This window comes from Larus michahellis, chromosome 3 (assembly GCF_964199755.1).
Source record: "Larus michahellis chromosome 3, bLarMic1.1, whole genome shotgun sequence".
Taxonomy (NCBI): Eukaryota; Metazoa; Chordata; class Aves; order Charadriiformes; family Laridae; genus Larus; species Larus michahellis.
The window spans coordinates 65113618-65125806 of NC_133898.1; the positions used below are offsets into that span (position 1 = coordinate 65113618).

Genomic DNA, 12189 nt, shown 5'->3' on the forward strand with positions numbered 1-12189 from the left:
TTGTCATGACAGGGAGTGCAGCTCACTATGGACACGGGATGGCATACTGAGGGCCCACCTCACTCTCCTATCTCACTTCACACACCACCTTTACCGTATCCAAATCCTCTACTTGTGTGGAAAAACCAAAATTAGGAGTGCAGCTGTTTGGGCTGTTTGTCCTGGCTTGAGTGACACAGGACTAGTTTATCTTTCAGTAATTTTACTTTTCAGTAAAGTTTCTTCTAATGCTTGGTAAAACTGCACGTTTAAAAGACTCTAGTGTCTGAATTTGTGAAAATATTTATACCCAGCTATGGTATGCGGGTTTCAAGGTTTCAGTGTTTCTGAGTTAGTCAGGTGGGGATGAGGAGGAGCAAGACCCAAGCACTTGACTCAAGCTGGCCAACATGATTATTTCATACCATCAACATCACATTCAATATAAATCAGTTTGCTGAGGAGTTCTCTCTCTCTTCCTTGATGGCTGCGATCCTGAGAACTTCTTGTCCCAGTGCCGGACCCCTGATCCCTTCCCTTCCTCCTGAAGTCTCAGCGCTCGCAGTGTCCAACATTTACTGTTCACTGTGGGAGTGCACAGCTTCCTGCTGATCGAATTATCTGAGTATAATCCTTGTATATTTTATATTGGTATTGGCATCAATATTGGTTCTTTAGTATTACTAATGTTAACTATTTAGTCTTATTCCATTAAATCTGTTTATATTTCAGCCCTCGGGTTTACTTGTTTTTTCCCAATTCCCCTTCCCGGGTGGGGAGGGGTCATCGGGTATATCAGGAATAATTGTCTAAACGAGAATAAATTGTTGTGGGTTCCTCAAACCGTAACAACTGCCCTTCAGGACACCGGTACTTAAGCCTCCAGACCACCACCCGACAGGTTCTTGCTAGCCCCCCGCCAGTTTTCGCATCCTCGATGGCACTGCAGATGGGGCTAAAATCGCGTTTGACCGGGAACCTCCCAGTCCCCGAGCGGCTTGTACGCAGGCGGAAGGAGGACGGTGACACCCGGCGGTGAAACTCCCTCATTGCCTCGGCCCAGGAGGGGCCCCGCAGCGCCGCCAAGCCCAAAGCCGTTAGCACTTAAAAGTCATCGTTTCCCGTTAAGAGCCCCAGCTTCCCCTTGGAATCTCCCTCAGGCTTTAGCTCCTTCTGACAGGAGAAACCAGTGGGACGGAGACCGGAACCAACCGCCGCCCCACAACGGCGCAACCGGCTCACGGCCAACGGCCGCCCTCCCGCCCCGCCCGCGCGTTGCCCTGGAGACGGTTGCCGCGGCGCCGGCGGCCGTTAGGGCTCCCTCATCGAGTCGCCCGGCCCCGCCGCGCTACGGACGGACCCCGCCATGCTGCCCGCACGACAGACGGAGATGGCGGCGGACCCCGCCGTCCCCTACAGCTACTGCAGCCGACCCCGCGCCCTGCCCGCCCGCCCGAAGTACCGAGCGCCGCCGGACGCCGCCGAGCCGTGAGTGCCCGATGGGCCGCGGCCTGCGCGCCCCCAAAGGGCACCGCTGCCCCCTTCCTGCCCTTCGCTCCTTCTCCCTCGCCGCCCTGCCCGGGGGAAGGGAATCCTTCGGGGGAAGCTTACACCTCTGGCCTTTCAGAGTCCTTCTGGCTTGTTTGAGGTGCTTAGCGTACAGGTGGCAGCTCTGTAACCACGGCTGTCTGTGCTTGATGTCGCAGAGAGAAGGAACCCCTTCGGTACGCCAACCTGATGTATGACAGGAGAGTGGTGCGCGGCAACACTTACGCCCTTCAAGTCGTACCCGTGGTATGTCTTTTATGTAGATCGTACTACAGCGTTGCTGAAAAGTAACGGGTAGGGCTGGAAAACTGTTCCTCGCTAATAATTTTAACTACTGAAGTTGTAATTTTGCTTAAAGTATTTCACACAGTCGCAAGCTCTCCAGTTATACTGGGACGTGACTGTTCTCAGCCTTTCTTCAAAGCATTTAGTTTCCCACGAACATCTGTAGTTCTGATTTTTTTTTCTCATTAGGTACTTGATTATTTCCCCCCCGCCAATGACTGACATGCATCATCTGGTACCATATGCATCCACAGGTGGTGTCAGTGAGAACAGCAGCTCTTGGGAAATTAAGTCTTGGGGTAGAGTTTAGCTTACCCTACTAAAGCAGCAGAGCTAGATGGTCCTGCTGCATGTAAAAGCTGCTTGTGTGGCACAGTAGTAAATGTTTTAGTGACACTTTATTTTCAGAGAATATTTCTATATAGGTACTTTGATGATATAAGAGTTTAAAGCAGTCTGTATTTTTAAAAGCTACTTTGTGTTGTTCAGTAGCTGTTTCTTAGGGTGAATTTCACATATGTTCTGTTTCAGAAGTTTGAAAGTGATGTTCATTTCAATCCACAAATACAGTACTGAATGTAAAAGTATGGGTTTCTTTTGCTTCATCAACAATAATGAACGTACAATTTTTATCTAGCAAACAATTCTGTTGATAATATAACTGGATTTAAGTCCATGTGAGCTTCTTAAAGCTTTACCTAGAATCTCTCACTTTTCAGCAAGAACGTGCCATTTTAATGTACTTTATCTTGAAAAGCGAAGTTCTGTATATAATATCCACTTCCAAATAGCAACTAATTGCTCTTAGCGTGAGATGCCATTAGTATGTGCCTGTAGGCAGCTAGCATACCTCATTAGTTTCATGCCCTACAGTCTTTAAGGTAACTGAAAATTTAGGGTCAGGTTTACAGAAAAGTAAACCTGAAATGCTAGATATGTAGCATTAAAATCAACCAACCCCCTTAATTTTCCTGTTGAGAGAAATTAGTATCATTTCCAAGTATGAAGCGTAATCTGGTCTGGGTGTTTTTTACTTCATCCCTGCTCAGAGTACCCAACCCAGTCCCCTTGAGATTCAAAGGCAGAGGGAAGCATGGAAAAAAGCACTGGCTAGAAAGCGCGCAAAAGAGCAAATGCAACCAAGAACACCTGAGCCTGTGGAAGGCAGAGAGCATATTCATGTGCAGACAGGTAAAAGGCTGAATTTATTTTTTTTTTAAATTCATCTGAAAACAAAACCTTGATGATTTATATTCATTTCATAAATTGATGATGCAGTTGGTAGAATCACATAGGGTTAAGGTTAGAATCATAGAATTCTAGAATCAGAGGTTCTCTAATCCTTTCCGTTATAACCCCTTATTTGTAGGTGTATTTAATAAATTTGGCTAATTAGTGAAATTTTCCAAGAGGCTCTGTTTTTCAGTTTTCAATGTATGTTCTTGAACACTAGTCAAGATTTCATTTATTCTTGTCTTTTCCAGTATCACCAGAGAAGTTTGGTGTATGCTTAAAATTGAGGGGTTTTAAAAATTTTGCTTAAGAGTGCAGTCATATGTAATAATAAAACTACTATTAAAAACTGTGGGACTCACCCTAATTTAGAATAGGAAACTGCCCTATTTGTGGGAAAACTATTTTATTTGTAGGAAAACCAAAATTTGGCAGTGGGGTAATCATGAGGTGAGTGTAACGTATTGCTGTGCCCTCTGAAAATCAGTTCAGATTGGACTGACTTACAAACTAGGAAAACAGCTGTGTTACACGCTAATCAGACATGGTCTTTGGCTGCTGAATGTTCCCTCAGCCCCAGCCCCGTTGAACCTCCTATATCACCTCCAGTGCACACAGCAGCTTTTCACCATTCGAATTCTGTTGGATGCAGAAGGAGGCTATCTAGTGTGGAAGTCTTGGTCTCATATTCTTCCCACTGACTAGTGCAGATAATTTTAAGTACTTCACAGATCTTACTATCTGAGCCAGGCTGTTTATCTCTGCAGTAGGAGACAGAGTTATAATTCAAATCAAGCACATGTTGTTACAGATGTGTGGTTACCTCAAAGCCACTCCTGGTGGGATCAGAAGTAGAGTATCATTCTTTTAACCCAATATCCGGTGTTCTGGTTTGCCCCATACAATGGAGAAAAAGATAGGTTTTCAATATTACTTGTTAGTAGATAGGACAATTTCAAAAAGGGATAATGATTAACTATCCTGTTGACTCCACCAAGAATTGCTTATTCTGCAATGTGGACTGAAATGGTCTAGACTCTGACTTTTGAAACCAACTAAGTGAAATGCCATTTTAAGAAGTGCACCAGATGTTACAGCGAACATGGCATCAGATGGCCTATGCAGCAAACTGATCTACATTTTAAGTTGAAGTGTCTCTTTTTTTTTTTTTTTTTTACTTTCTATAAGACCTTTTTTTGCACTCTTTGGATATAATTCACCCTATAGAGTCATCAAAAATAGTTGACAGTTAAAATAAAAAGAATCCAACTTGCAGCATCGGATGCGCTTTTATTTCTAGAGCTGTATTTGGAAGAGATTAGTGACCGGATAATAGAGGTTGATACAGAGTGTCAAACAGATGCATTTTTGGACAGACCAGCCACTCCGCTCTTCATACCAGCCAAAACAGGAAAAGATGTGGCCACGCAAATAGAAGAAGGAGAGGTATGAAATGAAGACAGGTCTGCAAGTGCTGTCACAAAGCACATTTCTGATGCAAAATTGAGGCAGAAGCAGAAAGAAACTTATCTTCACAGAACATGGTGGGAGGGGGGGAAGTCCCCATTGTCTGCTGTGAGGTTAAATGCAAAATTAAGGAAGGTTCTGCTGCTTGCAGCTAAGAACTACAATGTTGAAGAAATGCTCTCCCCTGTAGAAATAGGATCCAGTCCGAGAAGGGGCTGGGAACCCAGAGGTGAACAGAAATAGGGTCCAGGTGAGTGCTCTGCTCCTCCCTGGCAGCCCCTACAGCAGCTGTGGTGGGGTGTGTGGTGTCTCACTCCAGCCCTCTCATCACTTATTCCTCACCTGCATTCACACTTCTTGCTTTGGCTGACACTGGGTCCCCACCTGCACTTCTCAGGCCTGTCTTCAGCACACAGGCTTTGTTCATCCTCCTTTTCTCCTTGCCAAGATGCTAGGAGTGATTGTGATCAAAGGTCATTTATCTCTGTTTCCCTGACTCCCATCCTCAGTTGTTTGACTTTGACATTGAAGTCAAGCCGATCCTGGAAGTGTTGATTGGGAAAACAGTTGAGCAAGCTTTGCTGGAAGTCATGGAAGAAGAAGAGCTGGCCCACCTGCGGGCACGTCAGCGTGCCTATGCAGAGCTGCGTAATGCAGAGCTTGCTGAAGCACAGCGCCTGGAAGAGCAGGACAGGCGATACAGAGAGGAAAAGGTAGGACTTCCCAAGAGCAAAACACACCTGTCTGAATGCTCATCAGAAGAGAAAAAAAAAAATTTCCAGTACCAAAAGACAAGCTGTGAAATAAGCTGGATGTGCCCAAAAGGCTATTGTCAAGTTTGCTATTCCGCAAAGCATTTTGGTGCCATACAGCTGCACTCTGCCATTTGCTCTCATGTACCAGCAGCACGCTGTTGTGTTTATTCAGAACAGTCATGCTCCAGTGAACTGGTGTGCTCGGACATCTGATGGAGAGAACCAAACCCGACAGTGCACTTTGTACCTGGCGCAGCTGTTACTCAAGTCTTTTCATTATAGTAATATAATCGTATATAGATAATACATATAATAACATACATAGTATATGTTTTCCTGGACTAATATGAGTTTTAATCTTTAATCACATCAAATAGGATATAAAACTGGAAAGATGAAAGTTCAGGAAATCCTGACCCAACTTCATCTTATTCCAGGGCCAACAATCAGCTTTATCTGTGATAATAAAGCAAAGAATCATAAGATCAAATGCATATTAAGGTATCAGAGAAGGGTTTCATTTGGCCATCTCCAAGTCCCTTATTTTACAGACTTGTCAAAATCAGAAAAGGTATACCAAAGGAACGTGTTTCTCCCTAGTCCTTGTGGTTTTTAGTGCTCCATAGATTGAGTACAAGCTCGCTTTCAAGCACTTGTTCACAAGAGAAGTTTTTGTGAAAGTTAGAGGCCGTAAGTATTGGTACTCTTATTGTTGCTATTTATCTCTCACACTGTGACGATTCTTCAAAGTCTAGATCAAAGGAGTAATGGCTAAAGGCCTGAAAGTTTTACATGCAATATTGTCTTGACAGGAACGTCGCAAACACCAGCACATGCAAATGCTGCAGAAACAGAAAGAGACCACAGAGAAAATTGCAGCCCGGGCATTTGCTCAGCATTACCTGGCTGATCTCGTTCCCTCGGTCTTCAACAATCTTCGTGACAGTGGTTTTTTTTATGACCCCGTAGAAAGAGGTTTGTATTTTATTTTATTTTTTAATATGTGAACTGAGTAATGTAAAGGTCAGAACAACCATAAAACATAGCTTATTGTCCCATGATTTAGAATAATTTCATGAGACTATTCATTTACATTTGTGGCTAAAGAGATAGTTTCCAAACTAAAAATTTTAAAACAAACATTATTGGTCATCTGTATAAGTAGTCAAGAATAAGCAAGAGCTGACAGCATTACAGCTTTTGAATTGGAGAGAAACAAATGGGTGGTTAGGATTGGTAGAGCAGAGAGAGAGAGAGAGAGAGATTCAAACTGAAGCAAATGTATTTTGATAGGACAGGCAAAGAAATCTGTATGTCATTCTGAATCTTTGTTAATTATTACCAGAGCAATGGAGAAATTAGTCAATTATAATTAGGCCCTGAAAATAATTTTGGAGTTGTACATCGGTGACTTCCAAGCTTTTAGAATCAGCAGCATTTCTTATAGGCTACCTTGTTGCACCCCATTTCCCCAGGCAACACACAGGTGCCCAGACCACAGCTTGGGAATAGGTACACTCTGTCCAGAATGAGTCATGGGGCAAATGCAGAAACTGACTGTATTTTGAAAACCGGGCAAGCTTTGGGACCATGGTGTACAAAGGGCATGATTTGAGAAATACATGGGTAAGCAAGAGCTCTTTAGTCAGAGAGAGAAAATGCTTTCAGCTGACCAGAGGCCAGACGTCTTTGGAAAGCAAGGCAGGAAATGTTATTCTTCTGACTTGTTCAGGATAGTTATTTTCATCTCACTAGAACATTACTGTGTATCTCATCTGTGCTAGCCCTTCAAGGGTGCCAGACCCCTTTGAAAATCAACTAAAGTTGAGAGGATTCTGGTCTGGGTCCGTAACAATGAGGAACCTTAGTAAGAGAGGCAGGAGATAAGAAACCCAACAACACCTGAGAGATTTAATCTGTCCCTTGCAAAGCAAGTGTCTTTTGGCAAAGATGTTCATCCCTTAATGATCACAGCAAATGAAAAACAGCCCCAAGATCCTGTTGCTCATCCTTAATAAAAAGACATTTTTTCTTTCTTTCTTCCTGCTAAATGCTTACAGATATTGAGACAGAATTCCTTCCATGGCTGATGACAGAAGTGGAAGAAACACTGGAGAGGAAGGTTCTGGGGAGGACAGTGCTTGACTGTGAGTTACCAAATCCTGGAATTTCATCTGGGCTGCTTGATGTTCTTGATTGTTTTTTTTCCCAGTCAGAACAAATATCACATTTTACAGGGTCATTGTGAGTTAAGGTAGCAGGTGTCATTTTAGTAAGAACTCCAAGGCTTTTTTTTTTGGGGGGGAGGTGGGGTGGGGTGGCATTTTTTGTTTTTTTACTATATTAAAACATTTTTAATGTTGGAAAACTACTGCTACATACATCTAGGTAACTGATTTTCAGCTGAAATAATGGAAGTGTCAGTCATGCTGCACTACTCTCTCTCTGCTGTCTTTATACCGTTTGAGAATGTCTTGATGCTGGGAGATGCAATATGTTTGGCAGGAACAGAATGGTTAAAGAACAACAATTATTTTTTCTGCTATAAGACTTGTATTTCTCATATGTTACACAGCCATCATTGCTGTGCTGTTTTCTGTAGTGTGCCTGATTGTGCCAGTGGGAACAGAAAAGCTCATTCTGCTTACAGCCATGTGTATACCACAAAAGTCTCTTAACTTGTTTTTGTAAGCTCCCTGAGCTGTGGAGTAGTTTGTTCATCCTACGTGAAAGGAGAAGAGAGGGATAATCGTAGGCCATGGCTGACTGAGAAGTCAGGTCACCACCACTTTTCATCAAAACAAGGGCTTACCTCCTCAGCAATCAATAATCATGTCATAGAATCATAGAACCATAGAATAGTTGGGGTTGGAAGGGACCTTAAAGATCTAGTTCCAACCCCCCTGCCATGGGCAGGGATACCTCCCACTAGACCAGGCTGCTCAAAGCCCCATCCAGCCTGGCCTTGAACACTTCCAGGGATGGCGAATGTCCTTGCTTATGAAATAGATTAAAATATCACCCGTCTTTTGGGCTAGTTCAAGGTAAGTATTCAGGTTCTTTTATTAGTCAGTTTTCAGAGGCTGTAGTTGGAATACCTGAACAATCTAAACTCTGTCTTGTGTAGAAACACCAAATTATGATGAATGCATGTCCACTGTTGTGGTCCTAGATCAAACCACTTTTTATCCTCGCGTTACATCTTTCATTCCTAGAGTTTTTCTCCTGCTGTGATTTTGTGTTTGAATTACAATTGCGTTTGTTTCCTTTGGGTTTATTTTCAGTTTAACCAGGATCCTTTGTTAAGGTATAATTTGGATAATTACAGCTGGTCTGTTAGGTGTTTCATCCTATGATATATATGCCAGTATGTACACTCCAGGATCACTTCATGTAGCTCTTCAGAAAGGAGGGAATTTTCTCACCTTTTAAGAAAGAAATATTGTATGTGACTACTGAATAAGCATCCCAAGGAGAATCCTGCTGCAGGATACACTATTGATGAGAACATCTATCATATTCGTGTTAAATCTGTTTAATTTTTTAATCAGATATTGTGATCTTGCACCAGTTCTAAGACACACAGAGCATATGGAGTAGGCCAATAAGTAACACCATCAGCCTCTGTTTTGCTATTTACCCTCTGTATTTCCTCATTTACACCCAATCACCCACTGTTCAGTAAACATCATCTCTGCAAAAGGAACTGCAAATTAGATTCTCCAACTTTTGTAGAGGCAGACACAGCCTCAGCTGAGATAGTTTGTGGCTTCTTCCCCCCACTTACACAGAAGCATAGGAAAAATCTCTAAGGATCCATTTTTAACGTATTTGAATGAAGATGATCCTTAAAGAATTTATTTTGCTACTGTCCAATAAAAGAGCTGTGAACTACAAGGGAAGCACCCACAGTGTAAGGTGGCTATGTTTGTCCTCTCAGAGAAGTCAATCCATGAATTAACAATGAAGCTCTTCTTAGCACCTGTACATTGTCCTATTTCCTGTGTTAAACTTCTTTCTCTGCATTGTTGGCCTCTGTTTTTCATGTTTAAATGATGTAAATCAAAGTGAGTGTTGATTTTTTTTTTTTTTGTTTTCTTTTACGTTCTTTGATTTGGAAGGGGTATAATGTTTAGACAAATTTACAAAGGCTAAACAGCAATAGGTGCTTTACTGCTGCCTTTCAGAAAGATAAAAATCTTTTAATCACTCCCATAGTTCCAGCATTTCCTACTGCCAAAACCATCATGCTGTGTGCAACCTGGCTAGTCCTTGTTACTGGCGAGGTGACCTGCTCCAGAAGTAAGGAACAACTGTGAGGAAATGAACAAAACAATCCAGGTGAACCCTTTCAAATCACTGCTTTCAGTGTAAACTGGTCATTTGGCTGGAACTAGGCTACAGCAGCAGGGATGTTTTTTCTCATTCTAGTATTCTTTCCTTTTTAATGTTATTTTGGTTTTTTTTCCCCTGTTTAAGAAGTTATAGGTCAGTAATGTATAAAGTAATCTCAAATTATAGGTTTGGTTTTTTTCCCTCCATGTTTGCTAATGGTGGCTTTCTCTGTTTCAGCCTTGATCTGTACAGTGGTTGAAAAACGCTTAGATGCATTTAGCCATAAATCTCTGCCTAATCAGACAGAGGCACCTGCTGAAGAGCCCAGGCCAACAGATGCAGCACCCCAGGTGGCTGGTGAGACAGACACTGCTGACCAACTGGTCACAGAGAATGAAGAGACTGACCACTCTGCTGAGGAGCAGCCTTCACGTCACATCTCTTCCCAGTTAGAAGAATCGGATCAAGCAGGAACAGAGGATTTGGAAACTGAGTGACAAACAGGCAAGTCATCAAGTAAATGGAGGTGAACGGCTTACCTGAAACAAGAAACAAATTCCTATCTATTTACAAGTATTGTGCCCTAGCTATGCTGAAGGATGAGCCTAAGCAACAGTAGAGCATTAAAGCGTGTTTTCCATATGCTGATATTGCTGATTTCAGGCTGTAAGAAGCAAGACAGAAGTTACTAGTGCAATGAATGGCAGTGAAATTCTACCCCCTTCTACAGTCCAATCCATCAAAAACCTGGGATGTTTACAGTTGAAAAGTAATGCTGTCCCACACCCCACACTAGATGGTCATGAGAAGGACATTGAGAGCATCCTAATAACCTTTGCAAGTTGCTTTGATAATGTTCTCAGAACAGAATTTCCTTACTTTCCCTATTTTGAAATGTAACTGCTATGGCACTTAGATAAATTTCTTTTCACTCATGTTAGCCTCTCCTTTCCTGACAAATTTGGATGGACATCTCAGCAGGTAATAGAGCAAAGGCTGTTGTTGCTGAAGCTCTTCAGGTTCAGAGAGTTATCTGCCACTGGGAATTTCTGTCCAGTGCAAAATCCTCCTCAGCCTCCTGACTCCCAGAGCACTGGTGAGGGGCTGGAGCCATGTGCTAAGCCCAGCCTCATATTTTTTTTTGTAATTGTCCTTTCCTGCTGGTTCACTAGAAATGGTGCCAGACATGACTGACAAAATGTGCCTGCACTGCCACACATATCTGTCTGTTCACAGGCCAACTCCACAAGTGGGACATTCCCCCTCATAAAAGCTCATCTGTGCTCCATTGCAGCAATATCGTTTCCTTGCTAGCTGTGCCTGTGGAAAAAGTCCTGCCTTGTCCAGACTCCTCCTCTTCCAGTGCTCCCTCTTCTCTGCAGGTCAGAGGAGATGTGTGCTAACCCAGCAGGCCAGATCCCAGTCTGAGAATGGGATGTCAGGAATGACACCCGAAGAGATAAGTACCATCTCTGCATCTCATACCCTCAAAAGGCACGTCCAGACTTTTCACTGGACCACTTGTGGCCTCACAGGCAGACCCTGCCTTCCCTCCATGCTGGGCTAGGACATCCAGTGATAATCAGGGCAGCTGTTGGTTACATGGAAGAGCTCCCTTGGAAGGTGTCAGTTATTCACCTCTCTCTGTAGGTAGCTGAAAATCAGAAGTAATGAGATGTAACTGCCAACAAATCCACTCAGTGGTTTGATGCAATATGAATGTGTTAAAACTGAGTGTCTGGAGTCACACAGTACAGAGTGTAGATAGACATACCCATGGATGCTTTTCAAAGCTGGAATATTCCCCTGTAAACTCCTCCTCTGTTTGCTGAGTTGACAGTATTTCAACAAAGCGTGCTTGTGTTTTCGTTTTTGTTTGATTCCTTAAGGCATCCAGCAAAATGTGTTACAAATATGAAATTAAGGTAGTTGGTGCTTGCTACATCTATCTATAAGTTTCTAAGAAGAATTTATTTTTATGCGTATGACTGGAATTGAAGGCTTGAAATGAAACTCTGGTTTAGGCATTGGAGTCAGTGGGAGGTTTAACCTCAGTCTCAGTAGGATCAAGATTTTGCATTGTTTTTTTTCCCATGATGCTGGAGACTCCTGTTGTGACTTAGGTAAATCAGGTAAATCACTTCAGGCTAACTTTATCTAGAGAAACAAAAAGGCTTTGTGACATGATTCATGAGAATGGTAAATGTTTCAGCTCATTTTTGGGACACTGTATGTCAGTTTTAAGGATTCCTCGTTACTGAATAATTGTTTTGTCATGTATTTACAGGAGACTTAGCATAACCTAGAGGACTGCCATGAATCATTCAACATTCAAGCAAATGCTGACTTGAATATTTTGTTTAGGAACGTTACAAGAGGAAGGTGATCACCTGCACTGTCTTCATTTTTGTCACTCCTGCTTTGTGTTTGATTGCTAGAAAATTTACTGGAAGTGTTGAATTATTCTACTTAAATAGGTTGTGACATTATTATGTATTCTTAAATTACTATTAAAAAATAATGAATTGTACGCCCTGAATTTTTTCTTCATTAGAATGTATAGATACAACTCAAGCATTGTGTATTG

General features: G+C 42.5%; 1 protein-coding gene across 1 annotated transcript; it reads left to right on the forward strand.

Annotated features, from left to right (window-relative positions):
- The first annotated feature begins 1216 nt into the window (after positions 1 to 1216).
- RSPH3 (radial spoke head 3) lies at positions 1217 to 12137 on the forward strand. The gene is made up of 9 exons (XM_074580524.1): positions 1217 to 1467; positions 1686 to 1773; positions 2862 to 3003; positions 4346 to 4491; positions 5022 to 5225; positions 6080 to 6242; positions 7328 to 7414; positions 9840 to 10106; positions 11890 to 12137. The coding sequence occupies exons 1-8, from the start codon at positions 1346 to 1348 to the stop codon at positions 10097 to 10099; spliced, it is 1212 nt and encodes a 403-aa protein (XP_074436625.1). The 5' UTR covers positions 1217 to 1345; the 3' UTR covers positions 10100 to 10106; positions 11890 to 12137.
- Positions 12138 to 12189: the final 52 nt, after the last annotated feature.

Coding starts and splice junctions, on each gene's coding strand:
- RSPH3 (XM_074580524.1), top strand. CDS start 1,346: ATGCTGCCCGCACGACAGACGGAGATGGCGGCGGACCCCGCCGTCCCC. Junction 4,492..5,021: donor CGCAAATAGAAGAAGGAGAG/GTATGAAATGAA, acceptor TCCCATCCTCAG/TTGTTTGACTTTGACATTGA. Junction 5,226..6,079: donor GGCGATACAGAGAGGAAAAG/GTAGGACTTCCC, acceptor TTGTCTTGACAG/GAACGTCGCAAACACCAGCA.